Raw genomic sequence first — 22,991 nt, 5'->3', positions numbered from 1 at the left:
TGCTCTCTGAAGCTGGGTGGGAGAGCGTATCTCCACAGCACCATCGGCATCCAGGGATAACAAACACCCAGGAGACAGGGGCTCTGCAGCGAGACAGTTCACGCTCAGTTCAAACCAGCTTGGCTCCTTCTGCAACTTCATAGTGGCATCAGTACTGCCAGTTTCTTTTTAATGATACTTTGTGAATTTTATAGAAGTGCGTCATTTATATGGAAAAACCAATCTGGTGTAAGAGCTCAACACTGGCACTGGAAATACTAAGCACGAGGCCCAATTAATTTGTGACTAATTCTCAACTCCCTTGATGAACAGTGTGTTCCCAAGGAAATGCCATCTGTAGCAGTTATCCCGTCTATACAGGGAAGACCAGTCGCACTGGGGCTTGGCCTGCTCTATCAAAACCCATGAGATATTCTTTCTCATATTAACTAAGGGGCAAAAAGACAGTGAAGATCCTCTGAAATAACCTTCCTGTTATTTTGGATGCATAAAAATAGATTACTCATTTAGCAATTTAGGTAAACAGCTCGTTATGAAAAGTCATTAGGGAATAAGCCTTTATGATTTCATTTCTTGATCGTTTCCTGTCTAACTAAATAAACATGAACTCAAGTGACACAGATTCCATTACTTTTGTGCACAGATTCTTGAATGATTTCTTTCATACTTTTTTGAATAATTTAATCTTCTCCTTCCTGTCAAAGACAACACATATTAACAGACAATGGCTGAGGAGAGCAGTCTCTCAAAGACAACAAATGCTGTTGAAAACTTCTATTTAAGGTTCAGTCTAGGCAATGATCAATTCTGATGTTCAAAGAAACATAGGAAAGTTTGAGGGAGTATTCTGTTTTGACAAACTGCAGTTTTACATCACTTTTAAAAGAGAACAGAAGTAAGAATAGCAGCATCTTACAAGATGACTAAAATGTGTCATTAAAATTCCTCAATAAAATATGTTCTGCCATCATTTCAATCCTGACCCCTGCAGCACAGCTTTACATGAGCATGAGAGCAGAAACACATCTGTGACATTAGCAAATCATCCTGGTAACAGGAGAACCACAGTAACCTGATATGCTGCTTGTCCATGGCTGCACACAGGACACAGAAGATTCTCCCTCTTTCTCAGTCCAGGCTCAGTGACTGGCGGTTGCAGGGAGGTCTAACCAAGAGCTCACCATGGCTCTGATTTTTCCCTGGTCAGACTTCACCAAATTACTTTTATTCCTCAGCTGGCAGCTCAAGAAGCAGAAGAGTGGCAGTTTCAAAACATTTCAAAAGGTCTTACAGCATTGGAGACATTCTCAGATGTATCTTCCTACATCCTGCTTCAGCAAACTTGCTGCTTTGAAGGACAATCAGTGACTTTCCTACAAAACCTTAGCAGCCACCCTTTTTTCATCTCAGATAGGCTGTAACCCCACATATACAATGTCCAGAGCTTTCTGCTCACAGGGCTCTGCTGAGTTCTCAGCATTTTCTGCTAAATCCAAATGTAAAAGCAGAAACAATGAGGGCAGTATCTCTATAGGTCATACTTTTGTACCCAAGAGATGCGTCCTCTGTGCCTGATAGAGCAGCATGAGCTTCTCAGTCTGGGGCCAAGGAGAGCAGCTGTGAGAGGGAGCCACAGGCACCAAGACTTGGCTTTCAAGCACAAGGAGAAGAATGAACCAACAACAGCTAGAGACAGGTGGGGCCATTACCCTCCTGGAAACCATTCTGAGGCTCTTCAAAGTGAGAGAGAAGGCTACTCAAAACATCAAGCAGTAACCTTCAGGGAAGTCAGCTGCTGTTCAGTGGGTGATATGTATTGTTTTAGACCTTCCTCAGTGACTGACTGGGAATTCTGCTTCTTGCTCTGAAAAAAAAGGAAATAGCATCCTTTGTTTGCTTGACCCTGAAAGGCAGAGGAAGCTGAAGACCTTATTTATTGAACCCGAAGACATGGGAACTTACAGAACATTGTCACTTCCCAACGAGCTTTAGTTTTTGTTTTCCTTCTCAGCCCGTGTGGGTTCTGTTTGCCTTATGGATTTTTCACAGACAGTTTGCTACCAGCCTTGGACATCTCTGAGTTGCTTGCACATGGCTGTCAGTTGAAAGAACGTTCTTTGTAGCTTCATTCAAATAATAATGCAGCTTCATGTCAGGAATCACTCCAGTTTTGATCAAAAAGCCTTACCACTTCCCACTTCACCTTTTTAATTAGCTTGTGTATTATTTCAGAGCATTTTTGAAGTCTTTTACACCAGCATGATGATGATGACGGATGCTTACAAGGAAAGCTGAGGGAAGTGGCCACCATCAGAAGTTGGCCAACACAACAGAGCACATGGACTTTGCAAAACTCACTATCCCATTTCACTTCTGCCTTTAGAAGTTTATTTTGATGTTGCGTTTCGTGAAAAAATGTAACCCTTAAAAGAACAGGACTCCTTAAGAACCCAGAAACCTACAAATGATAGAGGGTCAGGCACACAAACAGCTAAGGCAGACTGAAGACAAGCCCTGCTGGGTTACATTAGACTGAGGACCTATCCAGACTATTTGTAAAAATTTCAAAACTCTCTCTGTCATGGTTGCCAATTCCAAGGAAATGAGCCTCAGATTGCACCAGGGGCTTTCTCATCAGGTCTCTCACTTTTGTTTGGCTGAGAGTGCAGACACCAACCCTCAATTTAGAGAGAGCAAAGGATGGAAGGACTTTCACGCTCAGGGAACTGTTTTGCACAGGGATCCTAAGAAGAAAAAAAACGCCTGGTGTTTCTGCTGCTGGTGCTTCTGCTGCTGCCAAGGCCACCAGTACTCCTGGTTAGCACACACCTACATAGACATTTACAGCTGCTCCTACCAAGAGGAAGAGCAAGCTGTGAGAGCACCTCACCTAATCCTAGGGGGAAATGCGTTCATGGAAGGGGCTCTTGGGCCAAATGTTGAATGGAATCTCCAGCCCTGAATGGCTGTACCTACGTTCTCACTTCTCTGTGCTGCAGAGTGGAGTGTGGGGTGTGCTGTGCTGCAAAGCTGCAGGCATTCTGCAGGGAAAAAAAGGCTTGGGGTAGGAAGAGTGGCTTAGCTGTGCTGTACTCTATAGATTATTTGGATCCAAAGATCGATGTCATAACCCACTGCATTTTTTACAGCAGTTAAATAAATAGAAGGCTAATGGCAGATGGTTTCACTTAAACTTCAAGAAAGGCACCGCCTATATGTCAGTTTGGTATTGGTGTAATGAGCCAACAAGATTCTGAATTACAATAAAAGCAAATTTAGGAATGAAACCTACTGGAGACTTAAATGGTCTCCAGTGCATAGTTAGATTTCTAAAATAATAGTTGCAATCCAGCATAACAAACATGACTTGCTTGAAAACAAAAGCTGGAGTTTAACAGTAAATTGCAGTTGGTTTTCATTCCCATGAGAAACTGCAAGATATTTCTTCTTGGAATAACTTCTCCAAAAGGCAGACCAGTGGTGCCTCCAAAACCATGTAGAGTGGGACTAGGTCTTCACAGTTCTGCTTTCTTCCCTCCAGGCTTACCAACACTAAGGTCCTTAGGTACCACCAGGCAGATTTTCTGCAAGTATCACGTGTCCACAAATGCTGGGGCTCTGATGCTGGGCAGAGACAGGTCAGAATTGAGCATGTCTGGCCGAGGGGCTGAGAGCAGAGCTGTGCCACGGGCCAGCAGCCAGCAGGGAAATGGGAGAAGGGTAAAGGGCTGCAAGAGCATCTAGGGGGACAGAAACGGAGGAGCTGACAGAAAGTATTGACCGTGAACTGAGGGATGGCCCAGCAAGCTGGGAAAGGGGCTATGAACAGGGCAGGAGGAAGCAAAAGAGAGTATAAAGAGGACTAACATGTATGAAGGTGCAACAAGTTTCTATACTTAAAAGAAAAATACATTAAACACATTTAGCATATGTTAACACACAAAACATATTTAAATATTCAAATATATTTCTGTGCATCTGCACAGATGCCCTCAGTGAGAATCTATCTGGCTTATCCTCAAGCCTGCAGAGGGGCACGGGCGGTTCAGGCTGACTGGGAGAAGAAGCACGTGGCAGAAAACTACAAGTAATGGCCATTTTTACTGTTTTCCAACATGCAGCAACTGGACACTTTAAATCAAGTTTTCACCTTGAAACTTAATCATGTACAATATCATTCTTCTCAACTTCCATCTTACTGACTGCACACAAGTGCACGCACATGTCTACTACAAAGATCTGCCACTACCTGCACAGCAGTAGGACTGCCAGTGGACGGACTTACCCCAACTCTTCCCTCACAGAAAACCTCTTCAGACTGTAAACTTGACTCTGTACAGTGGTGACAACTGCCAGACAGTCTTGCAGAACCATGTCATGAACTTCCATGCAGAGCCATGCAGGACAGGAGCTGCCAACTCGTTCTACTTTCTCACCTTTGTCCGTACCTGTTCCCTGTCCCAGCAGCCAGTGGTGAGAATGGCTCAAGCCAGCTAAAGGTAGAGTCTCTAGAGGAGCTCAGAAAGTACTAGAGCAATCAAAGTGTGATCAGAAAAGGATCTGTCCTGATGGGAGAAGACTGTCCAAGTAATTCAAAGGGTTGCTTCTCAACTGCACTGTTTCATGTTTGGAAACAGTTCCACGGGTAAACTTTAGTACACAGAAAAAGACTCCACAGAAAAAAGCAAGTCATGAAGTTCCAAAAAAGTTTCAAAAATAAGACCCTCTTACTTACACTCCTGTCATCTCCTCTGCCAGGGCTGTGGCAGCAAAAAGGAAGGGCAAGTAAGTGGCAGCAGAAAAGGTTTCCCTTCTTGCACAGAGATTTGGCTGAGGCACAAGAAAAGGCAGGAGGGGACAAGTTCTTTCACTGAAAGTTTTGCCAATTTCTCCCAAGGAGACCCATCGCTTTCTAGCAGCCAACTCTCTGCAGGTGCACAAAGAACTAAGATGGGCTCAAAAGAACAGCAGACAGCTGGGAGGAAAGCCTTGTTGTCAGCTAACTTCCAGATGCTTGTTCAGGACGTGCTCTGTCCCCACAGAAGGAGAATAGGGTGGAGAAGCAATATTCTCAGAGGAGACAAATGGATTCTTATCCAGGCAGAACATTCTAGGAAATAGTTTCCTTCAGGTTATCTACCAACAGTCAAGTGAAAATCAAGCCAACTTACCATCTGTTTCTCGTGCATCTTATAATTTTGTTCCTAATACCTGGCTGGGTGTCAGAGAGGAATCAGTGTTTGACACTGTTGTTTACTTAATGCTATCCTTGTGTCTCATCTGTTTTGACATCTCTGCCCAAATCCCTGGACATTTTTTATTTCCTGGATTATGCTGATGTTCCAAAGAAAAATCCCGAAGAACTCAAGAAAATATAATTTCACAATGTTTCATAATAATTGAACAATAAATGAAGGATAAGACTTGTCACTGGATTCTGATGCCTATTTTCCAAATTATATTTACTCCAACAGCTGAAAAGTTATTTCAAGTAAAACAGGACTCGGTAAACTGTTAAGAAGAAATACTTCGTTATCAAGTGATAAAGTACCCAGTTGCACGTGATAATTCGGCTAAGCCAGAAAAGGATTTTTGTAATAGACATAAGAAGGGAGTTTAATGCAGATAAATGCCAAAAATAATTCTGATACATCTAATAAAAATTCCCCTAAGGCAGCTGTACAGATTATCACACTCGAGAGTACTGTATGGGAAAGTGTAATTATCAAAATGCTGAAAGTCTGAACTGATTTTTTTCCCCTTAGTTTATGGAAATTCGCATCATCAGATAATGTTTTCGGCATGCTCCAATTTAACAATAACATTTGGGTTTATGATTCACATGGACTGTAAAACACAGACTTTTAAAAAAGCATTATGTGCAGAGTTACTCAGAAAGTAAAGTTTATACTTTTACAGGGTTCACAATGCATTTGATGACTGTGACAACGACCCCGTGCCCCCAGCATGTCTTAAATCGGCAGTTCCTCACCACAGGAATTAACGATATATTTGTACAGGCCATGTCCTGTCTCTCATGTGGGACTGAAATGTGGATCAAGAACATTTCTGTGCACTAATAAGCCTGTGCCCCACTGCAAAGCTGTTTTCCCTGCTGTCCTGCAGCACTGTAACATGATGATTATTAATCTTGACCATGCAGTGCTGAGAGGTCCCACTCACACTGGGTGTTGTATAACAGAGTGGTAAACAGCTGAGGAAGCCGAGGGAAGGCAGTCAGCATCCTAACAAACCAGCCAGGCCAAGGAATTTGCCCTGCTAAGCAGGCGTAGGAGGAACACAAATGAGAAGATGAGGACAGTGTCAACGGGATCTCTGAAGCCACCAAGTCAGAGAAGTTAAATGGTGTTCATGTAACCCTTAACCAGCTGTGTACAAATCAGCACGACTGGGTGGCATCCCCTCTGTTCTTGAAGGAGCCAGAATGAGACACTGCAGAACCGCTGGCCAAGTCCCATCTACAGTCTGGGCGACCACGCACTGGTGATTTGCCAGTACTGCAGATTCAAGGGGGGACCCTGGCAACTAAGGCCCAGTAATGACTCATTTTACTTCTTTTGCTATATTTTGCTATAATGACAGACATTTGATCTAAGTTTGCTTTCCATGCACACTCCAGGCACATCTCTTTGAAATTGTTCTCTTATCGTTCTCTTTCATGTTTTGGACTTACCATTGATGTTTACAGCTGGCAGCACTATAGACATCTTTGGCCTTCTGGTCTTATTATGTGTGGTGGCTGGCAGTAACAGGTGGTCCTGGAAAACAGCAGAAAAGATGTGTTAAATCTACTCTGAAAGTACAGAGCTGGGAAAATTCCTTTCCATTCTGTGTTACAGGCATTCCACATAGAACTATTTACAACAGCTTAGAAAATTCATATCGTTGTGGAAGTCTTCCAAAAGTCACAGCAATTGCTCACGCTGTGTAACCAAGAAGAAATCCCTATCGCATGCGGCGGAATATCAAAAAGCCTTGATCATGTGGAAAGAGATGGAAACCACTATTAAGCCCTCATTCAACTGAGCACTTATGTGTATATGACTGAAGTAATTTAACTTGACTTCAATAATATTTAAACATGTGGTTAGAGGACCCTGCTGAATTGGGAGTTTTATTTGCAGCACTGTTTACTCGAAGTCATCTTGCTGTCTCTGTCAAGCTCTGCGCCACATGCACGGTGCAGTGGGACTCACTGGTCAGAGTTGTGATGGGGTGTGAAATATGAGCTCTGCTGACAAAATCTCCCAGGGAAGTTTGATGGTAAAGCTGTGCTTTAGTATCCCATCTCAACTGTGAGGTGCCTGGGTGCTGCCCTAAGACAGCAGAGCTCAAACTAACCACCCTGGGTCTGAGCAGTGGAAGCTGCATCTGCAGGAAACACTCTGGATATGGACCTGCCCTGCAAGGAAAAAAAAATTTTTGTTTTTTGCTGTTGCTGGACTCAAATTGCTCAAGGGAAAATATGGTTCTTCCCTTATCAACAGAACTCGAAAGCTCCAGTCCAGGCATCTCCCACATTATTGTGCTTTGCTGATCCAGTTGGACCAAAGAAAGACTACTGAGGATGAGGGAACCTTCCCATGTCTTTCAAAGTTTAGCTTCCCTGGCAGAACTTTGCTTCACTGCACTGCCTCAGCATGCAGTGGGCATCGTGAAGGAAGCATGTTTACTCTCTCTTAGTAATTAGGAACAAAAGGCTGTTTATATAATTGTTGAATTGAGTTTAAATTTATAACTCAGGCTCTAAGCGAAACGAAAACCTGCCAATCACCAAGTACCTTTTCCAGGTCTCAAAGAATTAGTTGAAAGGTTTATTTTCCCAGCCCCTGTGCTTGCTCTTCTCCCAACCCCAGCAATTCATTCCCAGTGTCCCTGAGAAGAATAAAAGCTGGTAGGTGTAACTATGCAAATATGTAGACACCAACTCATTAAGAGGTTCAGAAGAGAACATCTGCCTTTTGCTTTCCAAGAGCCAGACACATGGTTAAAAAGCAGAAGCAAGTTTGATGGGCCCATCTCATTTCATGGTTTCCCATGTAAGAACAGGCACACACACATCTCATACTTCTGGCCAAGGTGATCTTTTCAGCAGACTGAATCAGACTTCCTTCAGGGCACAGTTATTAACCTATTAATGTCAGGGTAACTTTAATTTTGCCTTTTTAGTATCTAAACACTGCATTGTTATGTGTAAGATTCAGGGAACTGAGTTACACACAGTTAGGTGTTAAATTATATCAAGATATTCTGTAGACACAGAACTGAAGAAATACCACTCTCTTTTTTTCCCATCAAAAATTTCCCCCTCAAAAACCCAAATGACTGACCATGAGAAGAAAACATTACTTAAATGAATGTCTGTAAAAAACATCTTGGTACCAAAATTATAAAACCACTCTGGTATAAATCTCAGATCACACATGTAATTCCCATTTCACTTTTGAACCACTAAGATTAAGACAACATTCAGTAAGACAATGAACTTTACATAAAAACTGTTCTTGAAATCCAATGTTCTCAAGGGAACAGGCCAAAGATAAGATGTCTGCAACTACATTTTGTAACCACGTCCTTTTCATGATTTGATGACTATTTTTAGCATCACTTAAAAATGCTTATACTGTTTTATTTTTCTTTTTCAATGTTTCCAAGAGTCCACACCGTCATTACTTAGCAAAACAGAAGTACTGCACACCTGAGAATCATTATGAGTAACAACTATTTTTTGCTAACCTATCTGAAGACTGGTGCATTAATTTATCCTGGCTCAGCTTTGCTTATAATGGCACTTTTACTTACTCTATGTAAAAATTGTATTAAGAACTACCACAAGGACTTCACAATTGTATCCAAATGTGCTTTGGAGTTACTGCACAACCCCTCAGTGATTCAACACCAACTCTAGAGAAGACAGACACACAAAAAGCCAGTCAGCTCTAAACCCAAACCACTACTAATTATTTATATGCAACCAAAATGAGCACAGAGATTAGTGATTAGGAAGCAAGCAGGCATTTAGAAAAGTTGTTTGAATGTATTTCTAAAATGTCCTATCCTGTTCTCAAGTATGCTGAATTGCATTCCAGAGAGGGGCGTGATACTATTACTCATCCCTAATTTTAACCACTAGACAAAAAAAGTCTAAAATTAAAATGCTATTTGTGATATTAACACATGGTCTAAAACTGAAAATTAATAAAAGAAAATTTTGCAAGTCAGCATCTGGCCTAGGAGAATGAGTGTCAACCAGAGGCAGAATAAATCACAACTATTACCCAACAACAGATGGCCTTGGCTTGGGCCAAGAGTTGCACTTAGACGACAATTTAAATAGATGATGGAGACTTCTGGCAGAATGACTGGAAAAATATCAGTCTGGAAAGACAATATTTCAAATGAGACCCCAGCTTCAGCATTCTCATTTTGCTTTTGATCATCTCTACAGTTCAGTGGTACTGAAGCCAGATGAGATGGACAAATAGATAAATATAGGCATAGATACTAAAAATCCAGCCACAAATACATTACCTTCATTTAATAAGTTGGAACACTGAAGCACTTTTTTTCCCGGGGCTAAATTATGAAGATGTTACTTGCTAAACTTCGGATTAATAATTACGTTTATTAAGTCCTTGCCACCACAAAACATCCAAGGAATATTATTAGAGCATAGCTAATCAGAGCTGTAAACACCTAGAAATTAGGCACCTCTATAGAATGAATTTCCTGACTGAACCTTTACTCTGCTGGCTACTTCAGTGTCTGGCGATCAGCTTCTGGACTCAACAACATATGGAACTGCAATAAGGATTCTGAAGCTTCTTACATATAAGATCAGTGTTATCAGGGCTCTGACAGGGATTAAGCTTTGGAGCCTCATCTATCTCTAACCTCCAGAGCCAAAAGGCAATGGAAATCCTGTTCTACTGTGCTAGAAGCCTGAGCCTCGTGACGCGTGGTTGGGTACTTAAAGTCCCTCCTACCTAGATACACGAAAATATGCAAGTATTTTAACTTCTGTTTGAAAAACTGTTTCTAACTCATAGTTAAAGGACATAAAACATGGGCACTGCATACAATGAAGTTGCAATAAACAGAGAAAAAACATGCTATTCATGGATCTTTTTGGTTTAATTTTGTTTCCTAAACTATCATCATTTCATAAGCTGGACTCCTGGCTTTCGAATTAATAGAATCGGCAACATTGCTGGTTTTGGCTTTTGCAATGCATGTTCCCTCAGCTACAGGCGTCTCCCTGGGAGCACTACTGCACCTCGCTGCAGGCAATCTGCTGAGCTCCTCCTCCATTTCAAAGAAACATGAAGGAATTAATCCTCACAGTATGACCATGATGGAGGAAAATATTACCAGAGCTATGGGGAATGTTTGGAGGGAATGTGCACGCATTTGAGGGATACCCAAGTGACACGGGGCACAAAGGAACGGATTTCCAGCCCTGCAAGGCTCTGCACTCTCAGCATGAGCTGTCTTTCCTCCTATCCCAGAGGTTACTATCTGTCAAATCAATTCCCCTAGATTTTTCTTACCTTCTTAGTTGTTGTGCTTAGGTATGGATAAGCATTTTTCAAAAGCCTTTTCTAGGGTCTTGAGCAAAAGCATTGAAAGACCAGAAAATAATTAACCTAACTTGATTTGGATGTGCCTTGTTACAGAGCATTTATCACATCTGCCAGTGTGAACACTGCTTGTCATGCTTTGGCAGGGCAAAACCAAGCCTGACCCTTCCCAGTGGTTTGGAGCACGTACCCTGCAAAGTACGGATGTGATCCATGTGGAAGCCAAGACAGCCCCTACCTCACTTCCCACAAAGACTTTGTGCAGAGGTCCGAACGAGCCCTGCTCTTCGTTAACAGATCAATCTTTGACCAACTAAGGACAACCTTTGTGAACACAAGGGACATTTGTTCCTTTACAGGAATAAAAGCTCCAAGGAGACTGGAGTAAAATACCAAAGGAAAACTTTAATGTGGTGCTCTTGTAATTTGCCTTGACGAGGAGATTTGATCTTTACCATTGCCTTGGAGACCAGCTACGTGCTAGAATATTGCGACCAACAAAGGCATTGCCAGAGCAGAGGGGGCAGATAGCCAGGCGCCTCTTCGTGCCAAAGGGCACCCTGTCCAGCAGCTTCACAGGACTTCTTACAGTAAACAAACACTGTAGCTGGGCATTTTTCATCTCTCTTTATGACTAAGAGGTCTCCCAGGGAATCATGCTTCAATCTCTTCCAGCCTGAATCTTCATGCTGTGATTCCGGGACCACGTTACAACCACTGCCAATACCGGCTGAGGAGCTTCCCACATCCCACTGAAGTGCTGGCAGCTTCCCAAAGCTCCTGGGGGTACCATTTTTCCTTAATAGTGGTACTTCTAGTAGTGTGTTTAACACCTCCTGACAGCTTAACAGCTTATCTATTAACCACCTGACCACATCTAGTGATCTCAAGATGAAGCAGATTGAAATCAAGTGCTTTTTTGATCATAAAATAATTGTGTATCAAATCCATGCACTGCCTTTCAAATCCATTTTTTCTGAACATCTTCAGGGCTTTCAAGTCAATGAGATGACATTGGACCTTCTACAGAGGCATGTTTTCTGCCATACAGAGAATGTGAAACCGAAATGTGCTTCCCCAGGCCCAAAATGTTGCATGCCACTTCAGAGACTGATTCAGAATGCAGATCCTCTGCATTTTTAAAAATGTTGCACTTTTTAAACCCTTGGGCTGACAGATTTTTCATAAACCACAGGTCTTACACTTTTTAAAAATTTCAAAATAATCGTTTCAGGTGTCAGCTGTTGCCAGAGATGGGATGTGTCTGTCGTGACCTCCCACACAGGCCACCGACCCTGCCCTGAGCAGCACCGCAGCCTTTGGCATGTGACTCCTAACTGGGAAATGGTACCTCTGAAGATGGAGCTTCATTCTCAGGACAGCCCGAGCTGGACTTCAGCAGCTCTCCAGACATGAAAAGAGGCTGTTCTCCAGGGAAGAGAACTTGCAATGCACACAGCACAGATCAGGATGTAAACGGGGATCTGGCCTTGGAGTATCTGTTTCTGGTTTCGTCTGTCAGTTCGAAGAGGACGTGTATGAAAGTTTACAAATTTGTAGAGGAAATGGCTGTATAATTTCACTATTGGTTTGTTTGGGTGATGGCAACCATATGGTGTCCTGAGGTTACACCACACTGGATACAGCACTGGTTCATCTGAAAATGTAAGAAGTTCCTGCAGCACTGCCTTCACTATCAGTGGAGATTAAATGGGGCAGAAACTGCAGAGGGGAGGGGAGGGCGCCTCTGAAACCATTTCAGTCTGACCCTTATATCTGAACAGCATGGGGATGGTTTTAAGAGTAGAAAAAAAGAGAGGAAACCAGTTAACACCTCTAAACAAACTGTGATTCACAGCCACCACACTTCTCATTATACCATGAACTTCAAAAAACAAACCAGATTTACAAAGTTGATGTGTGGTTTTGTTTTTTTTTTTTGTTTTTTTTGTTTTTTTTTTTTCAGTTGGTTTTTGTTTGGTTGTTTTTTTTTAAGGTAGACCTTATAAATCCAAGCAGATTTACTCACTTCATCATGGATCCTTACAGGGAACCCGTGACACGCAAAGATGACTACAGGAGCAGGTCAAAGATGGGATAACGACAGCAAGGAATCCACAGAAAACCCGCAATAAAATTTCACAAGGTCTCAGCCCCTCTGCACCAGCTCTTGAAAGCCCACCCCAGGAGGCTCCAGTAGCTTTATACTTTGGGTTTCCCAATAACCATTTAACTTAATTTGAAAGTGTACCAGTTCCACATCTATTAAGCTTGAGGTTAGCTAGCATACATTAACACAGTTTGATTTTGCAGCATACTTAAAGAAGAGAGCCTGTACTTGAGAATTCAACTCCTAACTCCTAATCATAGAATCTAATTACTTTTATATGTTTTAAGCCTGTTTTGAGGGATGGAGCAGGGGAGGAAGACTGTCCCATAACAAGAAACCTCCAAAAAGTGGTGGGAATAGAGATTCTTTTTCTGCTTTTACTTTTGCCAAAAGTGTTCCTTTTCACCCTGATGCTGTTCCAATCACAGTGTTTCTGTGCACAGGTGGTTTTTACAGCCTATACTCTGCACACAGCAATGAAGTGATGAAATATGCCTTTTATTTAAGTGTTTTACCAGAAATACCTCAATCCCACATTCAATACAATGCCCTGTAGTGTAAGATTACACCTTTCAGCCATTCTCAGACAAATTTTTATAAATAACACCTAACTGCACTCTGGAACACTTTCTGGTCATTGTCCCTGCAGAAGAGGGTGTTGCTATCCAGTTTAGTTCCCACATGAGAGACCTTTTAAAGAAGGAGTCTTTAGTGCCTTTTATTGTAAACTGTGCTACTGCCAGATGTGATATGGTCCGGCCTCCAAAACTAAACTAACTGGAAAGCACCTCGCTGTGAGTCAGAGAGCCTTGTGAAAATCCCAGAGACCTCAGAGGAATGGAAAATTCACTTTGTCACAAGCTTCCTTTTGGAGGAGTTTCCTCCACTCTCTGCAATAGCAGCACTGATGCTGAGCAGGGCTCAGCTTTGGATTGTTTTCTCAGAGTAAAGGAGAATCAGCAGCAAAGGATTAAGAACTCTTCTGGATTAAGAACTAAAAAGGTTATGGAGACAACTGAGGATACAAAGACCTGCTGGGAACTGTGTCTCTGCAGTTCACAAACGGAGACAGCAAACATCAGTAAAGCAAGAACTACTTTTTGTTCCTTCTCCTTTAGGATTGAATTTATGTTACATTGCCTTAGAGGCTAGAAGGAACCTAAGAAGCAAGAGTGAAATTAAAGTGACCAGTTTAGGTTTTTAAATGGACTGCAAGTGTCTCAGGCTTAGACATCTGGTAGCTCTTAACATCTTAACATCTGGTAGCATCTCTCTGGTAGCTCTTAACTTCCAAAAGATCCCAAATAGAACAACAGCCATTATATGATTCTACCACAGAACAAAAAAAATCTCTCCAGGCTAAAAGCAGAGGTCCCTGCTTCACAGTGACTAGAGGCAAATTAAGCTTTATTGTTGCTGTAGTTGCTGCTGATTTCCTCTTCCTGCCTTTCCTGGGCTGGGCATTCCTGCTTCTTCCTGGGAGCTGATGCTGTCCTCCTCTGACTCCAAGGAAAGCCAATTCATCTTGCTAACATGGAAATGAGCACTGTGTAAGGATATGACACTTTGCCCCACCAGTCTTCCAGCCACTTTTCAGTCACAGTTCTACAGATTTTCTAACAAAGATGTCACTTCTGTATATTTAGCAGGTATTAATAGAGTTCTCTTCCATGAACTTTCCCAGTCCTCCCCTGAATACATGTAAGCTTAGAGCATCTGTAATGCATTCTGGCAGTTCCACAAGTCAACTTCTATTGTATGGATTCCTTTCCTTGGTTTGAACCCACATCCTCCAAGACTAATTTGCCGCCCTTTGTTTCATTTGGTATCTCAGTTCCCTCAAGGCAGAAGATCAAGGTAATAATTGAGAAAGTAAGAACAAAAATGCAAGGGTACCTCGTGACACCACCAAGGTTTGAAAAGACCAACACAGCTTTCTAATACACAACAGACTCTAAAGCAAAGTATCATGTAGGTGCACAAAAGGCAGCTGTAAAGCAGATGTCATATAAAGGTGGAAAATATTGTTATACTCCTCAGTTTTTCTATTTTCATGGTTTACAATCCCTTTATTCAAAATACAAGGCCAAAGAGGAGGAATTATGCCTCAAGGTGATGCTGAAATACGCTAACTGATATCTATTAAGCAAACAGTAGACTCCACCCAGTGGCCTCTGAGAAGGCACTCTGTCTCCCTTCAGGAATTGGAACACGAGCACACTTCCAGAAGACAGGCCCATCAACCATCTCTCTGGCTAAAACATCTATCTCCAGCCTGTTCACAAAGTGACAGCAGAGTTGCAAAATTTCCAGCTCTTCTCAAGCTCCCCATCCCTCGTTCCGGAATTACTCAAGATGAACCTGCCTCATTTCTATCCAAGCTTTTTGAATATCACTTTAGATAGACTGACAACACATCCCAAATACCAGGCATGAAATGCCTTCATCCTCCCCCGGCGGATAAGGAACGCTCCAGGAAATTACAGTTACAGAAGCTTCCATTTGCACACATTACTGAGGCACAGCAAAGCCAGTTTGATTGCACGGGAGGATGAGGTGAAGGCACCCCATCAGGACTTTATTTCTATCGCAAACTTCCTTGTAGTTTTGTCTTTTTTGATTTGTACAGGAAAGAAAAAGAAAGGCCATGTGAACAAGGAGGGCACAAGACAGAGACTGGACAAATATCCAGCCAATTAAGCTCGTCTGCAGAACTGCTTTGCCGGCCTGAAAGTAAAGAACAATGCATGCATTTGCTATGATGTAATTTTGGTTTGGCAGCAGATTAAAAAAAAATTCCTAAACGCGAAGTAAGAGGATGTGAAGAAGAGAATTCTATGTTTAAGTAAACTGTTTTGGTTCAAATCATATAGGAAGGTTTTTAAGGACTTGAAAATGCTTTGAAAATGTTTGTGTGTGTGTTTATGTGTTATTTGTGAAAATTAGCTGAGTTTCAAAGCAAACGGGAAAAGGTATGTCTATGTGAATAGCTAACTCAGTTCAGAGCCCCTGTGAAGGAAAGATAATCCCAGCTTGTACTGGTGAAAAAGTTCCTCCTATTACGTTTGATAAAGATCAGCTTTTCTTCTAAAGGCTCTCTACAATCAAACCAGCACCACAAAATTAAAAAAGGTTTGCTCCAAATTATGTGAAAATTATGTTTCTCTGACATTTTCTGTCCTTCCCAGGGGCTATATAAGCTCAGAAATGCATGTTCATCTCTAACTCCAAGCTGAGTCTGTCAATTATCTTTGCAGATTTTACAAAGTTGTAAGACCCAAAAGGAATTAATTGTTTTATTACTACTGCCCATAAAAAGAAACTCCCCTCCTTCTATAATTCACTGCAGCAGAGCTCTGGCTTTGCATAGCATCTGCAGACTATTAGTTTTGCAACTGCAATCTGTAATTGCAAAAACATGTAATTTAGTTAGGGCATGTGAATATGGCCCAGTAAAACCAAAAAGGATATAATCCAGATTCTTTGCTTCTCTCACAAAACATTAACCCAAAGTTTCTATATTTGCCTGCAAGACCTCAGGTCTTCTACAGAAGACAAATCCTGGATTCCCAGAATTACTGCCCAGCCAGAGACTCTGCCCCAAAAGAGCACACACAACACAAACTGAAGCAGGGAATGGTATTACCAGCAAAACACCTTTTTTTCGGCTGTTCTGCCTTTTACAGCCCTGTCAGACCAGCTCAGAACCAACCAGGGAACAAAAGTGATGAAGTTTCATGGGCACACTCCTTACAGTGGAACGTGTTCCCTCTAGATCAGATTCCCCGTGAAAGAGAAGCTGGATGGGTAAAAATAAATTTATGCCAGGCTTTCTCCAAAAGCTGGATCAACATAACACTGCGGTTCAAAATCCATTTGCTAATACAGCTGTCCTCTGCTTTCTCTTCCAACTGAGTTCAAAGGACAGTGAAGCACTAGAACACTTTGATCTCACTTTGTGGTGAGATCTCCATACTTTGAGGTCTTCAGAGCCCACTCGACAATGCCACAGCCAACCTCACGCAGTGTCAGCAACAGCCTTCTCTCACACAGGAGGCTGGACCGGAGGGCTCTTCTAACCAGCATTGCCAAGATCCATAAGGACCTGCTCTCAAATCTGGAAGTCTGTCAAGATTATATTTCTAGCTTACCTTTGCCCTGTCTCACCACCTTAACCTCTCATGAAAAGACAGTTTGAGAAAGATGTTGACAGCAATCAGGGCTACATACACACGAGAAACATAAGTCCCTGAGAGGTCACACAGTCTGTGACTGAACATGCTCCTCGCAGAACAATTTAATTTCAAAGTTGAAGGAAGCATCCTTTCTTGCAGAGCAAAAATGCCCACATGTGCAGGTAGTTGGGAACACAAGAGAACTTTAAAATCCTACCCCGAAACAACTGTTTACAAGTAGAGTCAAGACTTCAAACTCTTTTAAATCAATTTGATCCCAGTGTGTTCAATCCTGAAACACATACGGCACAAGATCCAGGCATGGTATGAAATTACTGTCTTCTCACCTTCTGCAGCAACAGAAATAATTTGTTTAAATCTCTCATTCAAACCCCACACTATTTAAGACAGCTGCAAGCCAAGAAGTAACTGCAGTTGTTGGTGCATCAGACTCATCATCTTGGACAGCTCAGCCAAAGAGCCAAACAGTCAGAATTTGGACACACGATGCAGGATTTAATCTGAAGGGCAACTTTTATTAAGTGGATCCAAAACATGTTCCCATGCAAAGAACAATTATATTTATTACTGGTGCACAGGTGAATATGCAGTTAAAGTTTTGGATAAAAATACTACTAGACTGCAAAACTCCATTTTACAGAAGCTGCTAGTTATTTGAAAATCATCATCCATCATACTGCACAATGGGACCAAACTGTTCATTAGCCCAAACACTTAATGTGAGCAGATGCATTCTTAACCTGAACATCTAGCACGGGATTTATCTTAAAATACATTTTAGTGTCTGCAAAAAACATACATGTTCTTTGCAGCCAGGACATCAGGTACTGGATTTAGATCTGGTTTGAGAAAATAAAAGGACAACTGCAGCTTACATCTCACAGCCACTGTGAGTTTCTCCTTTTCCTGATCCATCCACTGATCTGTGATTGCTGTCAACTTGCTGGCAATATATTCACTGGGGAGGGTAAACAAATAAACTGAAAGCAAAGGTTAATGACAGGAGATAATAAAGGTAATAGTCTGAATTAAATTCTAGGCCAAAATTAGAGAGAGCCAAACTCAGGGTGCTCCTCTCTGTCCTCCCAGCTTGCTGCTGTTTGTTCTTGCCTGCCTGTCCTGGTTTCAGCTGGGATAGGGTTAATTTTCTTCTCAGTAGCTGGTACAGTGCTCTGTTTCCAATCTATACAGGAATAATGTGGACAACACACCGATGTTTTGGCTGTTGCTAAGTAGTGCTTACCCTAAATCAAGGAGTTTTCAGTTTCCCATGCTCTGCCAGCGAGCAGGTGCACAAGAACTGGGAGCCTGCACAGCTGACCTGAACTAGCCCAAGGGATATTCCATACCACAGGATGTTGTGCTCTGTACATAAACTGTGCAGAGTTGGCCAAGAACCACCGATCCCTGCTCAGGGACAGGCTGGGCACTGGTCGGTAGGTGGTGAGCAATTACACTGTACATCACGTGTTTCCCTCCTCTCTCTCTCTCTCCCCTTTTCGTTACAATTATTACTATTTTTATCATCATATTTTTTTTAATTTCAATTATTAAACTGTTCTTACCTCAATCAACAAGGTTTACTTCTTTTTCCTACTTCTCCTCCCCACTGGTGGGGAGACAGGGGTGAGCAAGGGGCTGTGTGGTACTTGGTCACTGGATGGGGTTAAACCAGGGCACTGCCCAAGAGCAGACAGTGGCAGCTTGATTTTCATCTGCACCCAGAGAGATGCTGCTTCTGAGAGCACAGCAGATGTACAGGAAATTAGCAACGAATTTTTCCTAATTGTGGAAGCTGAATCAGTTACACAGACATACATCAGAGGAGTGGAAAGTCTGTGTTAGAAATGTTTGTTATCCCTCAACTTCTTGGAAAAAGCAACTGACCCTGAGTTAAGTTTCTGGGGATCTCCTCCTGCCCTTCCATCCTTTAGCCTGATATGTTCAAGATACCTGATTATATCTCTTAACCCCTATGAGGTTAATTCCTCGCCAGTGAGATGGAGATAATCACCTCTCAAGCAGTGGCCATAAATGATGTTTCAGGTCACAGGCAGAAAAGTGTTCTATAAATAAAAGCAGTACTTTTAGCAAACTGCTCTAACCTGGTTTTAAAAATTTAGGTCTCATTTGCATTGTCAGTACCTGCTGGATAAAGTGGCTATAAAATCACCTTCCTATGGAACCTAAAGAAATGGATGCTCTTCATTCTTATTGATCTGCCATTTTCCCCTCCTCTGATTTCACTGCAGAAAATGGTTTCCCCTTCCTTCCACACTATGTCAATGTTGAATAAAAGCCTACCTTTATATAAATACAATTTCCACAATGCAAATGGCACCGTCAAACACAAAGAACAAAGCAACGTGAGAGAGGAGAAGGAAAGAAACACAACCAGATAACATGGAAATAAATACTCTTCTCAGTCAGCAGTGGGGTTGCATCTTTGCCTGAATGCCCCAGATTTACCTAGAGCTCTGCAATGACTTCAGCTCAGACCTGGGTGGGTCTCTGTACGTCCTGGCAGCAGAGACAGGCAAAGTTTCTGGGCTGCCGATGGCTGAACGGTGGTCTGGCACACTCGGGCCGCGGCTGGGGCTCCAAATCCAAGCCGCCTTCTGTTTTTCCCCAAATGTCTGTTCATTCAGACTACAAGATTTTAATATCAAGATGCAGTGGGCCGCATCCAAATTTGACAGCAGCGCTTTAATCTGTGCAATGTGTATTGCATTACAGATGATTGCGGGAAAGATGTTTCTCATTCTGCAGATCCCAGGACATCTGTATGGCTAAGGATTCATCAGCTATTAATAGTTTCTTTTAATTAAAGAGATACTCAGTAAAATAACCTTAAAGAAGTTATTGCCTCTGTTACTAATATTCTCAGTTATGAAGTTTCCTTTCTTTTTTTTTGCCTGCTGCTTTGCACAACTCGTATTTACCTCATCCTGATGAACTTCCTTCTCCACATTTGTAGCTAAGTTTCACTTCTAAATCTTAATTCTGAGTCCAGCTTTTTTGCCAAATGTCTGCTCTGTTTGAATTTCTAGTGCTGCTGAGGAACATGTAAATCCATTTTAGAAACAGACTTCATTTTATAAGGGAAAAAGGACTATAAACGTTTAACATTTCCCCCTAAAAAAAACCCTTAAGCCAAAACAAGAAAACAATCTGATGGAAAATGGTCTTAGAAGCATAAATAAAGTATATGATTAACTCACACTTGGTAGCAAAAAGGGTCTTGGATCCCTGATGTTGAGGATTCTTCCTTAATCACCCCCAACCTACATTAAGTGCACTTCAGAATAGCTGGGCACAGCCTACAGGTGGCTAAGTAATCCTCATGGCCACTTGAAACAGGAGAGTTCCTGCTCCTTTCCTTAGCCCTGACACCTTCTCTGCCAGCCTCTGGCAACTGTCAGACTCTCCTGAGAGTCCCCTGAACTCTTTGGGCTGTTTTCCCACCAACACAATAAAATGGCTCAAGGAGGGATCTGACACGAGTATGCACAACCAAGGACCTGGCAAAGACCACAGGAACCCTCCTTTCTGGAGGTGGCAAACCATTTAAATGACTCACTGGTCTTTACCCTCACAAAATCCTGGAATGTGCTCATGTATCTAGAGAAGAGAAAAAAATCATCCAATTCTGAACACTGTGACAGTGCTGTGGGAACCCACACAAGCCCCCAAAACTTACAGCCCTGTGATGGCGGCAAAGCACTACGCACTTACTGTAATCAAAACTGCAGTTTTCCTTAGAAAAAGCCTTCTCTTGTGACAATAGATTATTTGGATCCTGGACTGAAGCCTGACTGATAAAGGATAAAGGGATATAAACTAGTGCAAGAACATCACACTCCTTGTCCATCTCGTGACTGTGCATGTGAGTGCCTGTCTGCCGCAGCAATTGAATTAGCAAGATCACAGGCACCAGATCAGATTAAAGGCAGTGGAAGGTCAGATTTGGGAAGATAAAAATGTAGAGAGATGGTTGTTTGCACACTACTCAAAAGACACATTGGGCTATAGCTCTCGGGCTGGGTCTGTCTCTCATCCCAGAGAGCAATATGTTTTCTTCTATCAGTACTTGCCAGTGCTCAACCACATTTAAACATAACAGCTCCAGCAAATAGAAGCCTTTCATCTCCCCACTTAGGGTGAGATTAATTTTTTCCAGCTTTAGCTGTCTGACAGAGTTGTCTAGGCTCCCTTGAAAAGCTACGGAAGGAGAGGCACCGCCGGAAGGAAATTCAGTCCATGCAATGGGAGGTGTTTGGGATAGGTGGGAAAAAAAATCGAGAAGAGCTTTTTTGCCCCCCTTAAACAGAGAGGGAGCCTCACATGTGGTGCTTGAGAATTTGTGGGGCCTGATATTCCACAAAGCAGCAACAGTAATTTGTGAAATTATTTAAGAACAACACCCGGATGCGAAGAAGTTAAGGAAGAAAACTGTACGTATTAGAGGAACATCATGAATTAAGCAAACCTAAGCCAAATTTGGGGAGTGTGACCAGGCCACTGAGGAAAATTTTGTCACCTCCTTCCAGCATTGGTCAGACATAACTAGAATAGCATGCAAAGTTTTGGGTCCCCTTCTCTTCTCCTGGGCAAAGATGGATGTGGAGAAACTGGAAAGGGTCCAGCAGAGGCTACTAGGATGGTCTGTGAGGAGAGGTGAAGGGAGCTGGGCTGGTTCAGAAGAGGAGACAAGGGGGCCAATCTAGGAGCAACCTACAACCACCAGAAGGGAGTTAGAGAGATAGAGGAGCCAAACTCTGCAGTGCTGGATGATGTGCCAAGGTGCCCCAGCAACGTGTGGTGGATTGGGACATTTGGATTCTTCCCCTGCCTGGCGGTGCAGCCTTGCTGTGCGTCACCACAGAGGTACAGTGTCTCCCAATCCTTGGAATGTCCCAAGACTCAGCTAGACCAAGCCACAGGTGATCTGATCTAGTGCTGACAATGGTCCTGCTCTAGACTAAAGCCCTGCAGAGGTCCCTCTGACAAATACTCCTGTGATTCTGTGAGGATTCAGAATCTGAGTGCGATTGTTAGCAAGTGAAAACCAGAACGGGAATACTGCAGAAGACTGTTAGTGGACTTTTACAAAATCATTTTTATTAAAGATTATTTAGAAACTCTGGTGTACAGGGAGATGGTGCTGGTGAAATCAACCAGTAATGAATGGGTGCAGTTCTCTGCCTTTATTTGCACTTCTCACTCGACATGTGCCACTAACATCTAGAACTACAATAAATGCTTTTGCCTCTTAAATATTCTAATTATGTATATTTTGCTTATGAAAAAATCTCAAGTTGATTTCAACATTTTCTGCAAACATCCCGCAAAATTTGATACAACCATATCAGAGAACCACAGAAGCTCTGTTTTCATAAATATGAGTTTTAAAAATGAAATGCCTCGTTGACAACATTTCACCAAGCCACCAGAGTTTCCAGTTTTTTTATTTCAAAATACAGAGGACTTTCAGGTCAAAGAAAGGCTCTACTGGAATTCTAATCCTAGAATAAAGATGTGAAGAATGATACGTGGAAGTTTTTAGACGAGTAAGTATTCTTAGACACTGAGGGTAAAAATAATATGGCAAAAGAACTGATTTTACTATGTGGACAGCATCAGTTGCATGGGAACTTTTCTACTCACCCAAACTATGCTCCCATATGAGCCCACACATCTTTCCTTACTACTGTACTGGTTTTAATTCTACCAAAAAAAATTGAACATCTTGGACTCACCACAATTTTTGCACAATATCAGATGCCCTAAATCTTCTCCTCCAACACAGCTGGAGGGCCAATCAGCTTGCCATTAGCCAGTTTAATATGTGTAGTCACTACTTTATTACCCCAACTCATCCATGAAAATATCTCATCAGGTCCTCAATGTGCAGGTTTATGGAAGAGCAAGAGCCTGAGGCTACTTTGTCCTGGTGAATGTGCTTCCTTTCATTTTCATTCCCTCTTGCCCTCTGAACCTCTCCTTGCTCTGCAGAGCTACCCCTGACCTGCACAAAGGCAACGTGAACTCCAGGCAGTCCCCGAGCTCCAAATCATTTCCCCC

At 42.3% G+C, this 22,991-nt stretch overlaps 1 protein-coding gene across 3 annotated transcripts in view; it reads right to left on the bottom strand.

Annotated features, from left to right (window-relative positions):
* The window catches only part of ATF6 (activating transcription factor 6), a 76,545-nt gene that overhangs the window by 11,346 nt on the left and 42,208 nt on the right, over positions 1-22,991 (bottom strand). For 2 of the 3 annotated variants that reach the window (XM_027902946.1, XM_027902947.1), the window contains exon 15: positions 6,695-6,779. In XM_027902946.1, coding sequence (XP_027758747.1) covers positions 6,695-6,779 — 85 coding nt within the window. Of the gene's footprint in view, positions 1-6,694; positions 6,780-8,898; positions 8,926-22,991 lie in introns of those variants that run through there. The other variant, XM_027902948.1, reaches the window with a different exon arrangement.

The sequence above is a fragment of the Empidonax traillii genome, unplaced genomic scaffold, assembly GCF_003031625.1.
Source record: "Empidonax traillii isolate 1590-97213 ecotype Southwest subspecies unplaced genomic scaffold, ASM303162v1 scaffold923:size341358, whole genome shotgun sequence".
Taxonomy (NCBI): Eukaryota; Metazoa; Chordata; class Aves; order Passeriformes; family Tyrannidae; genus Empidonax; species Empidonax traillii.
Note: the sequence above shows the minus strand (reverse complement) of the source record. Positions and strands in the feature narration are given on the sequence as shown.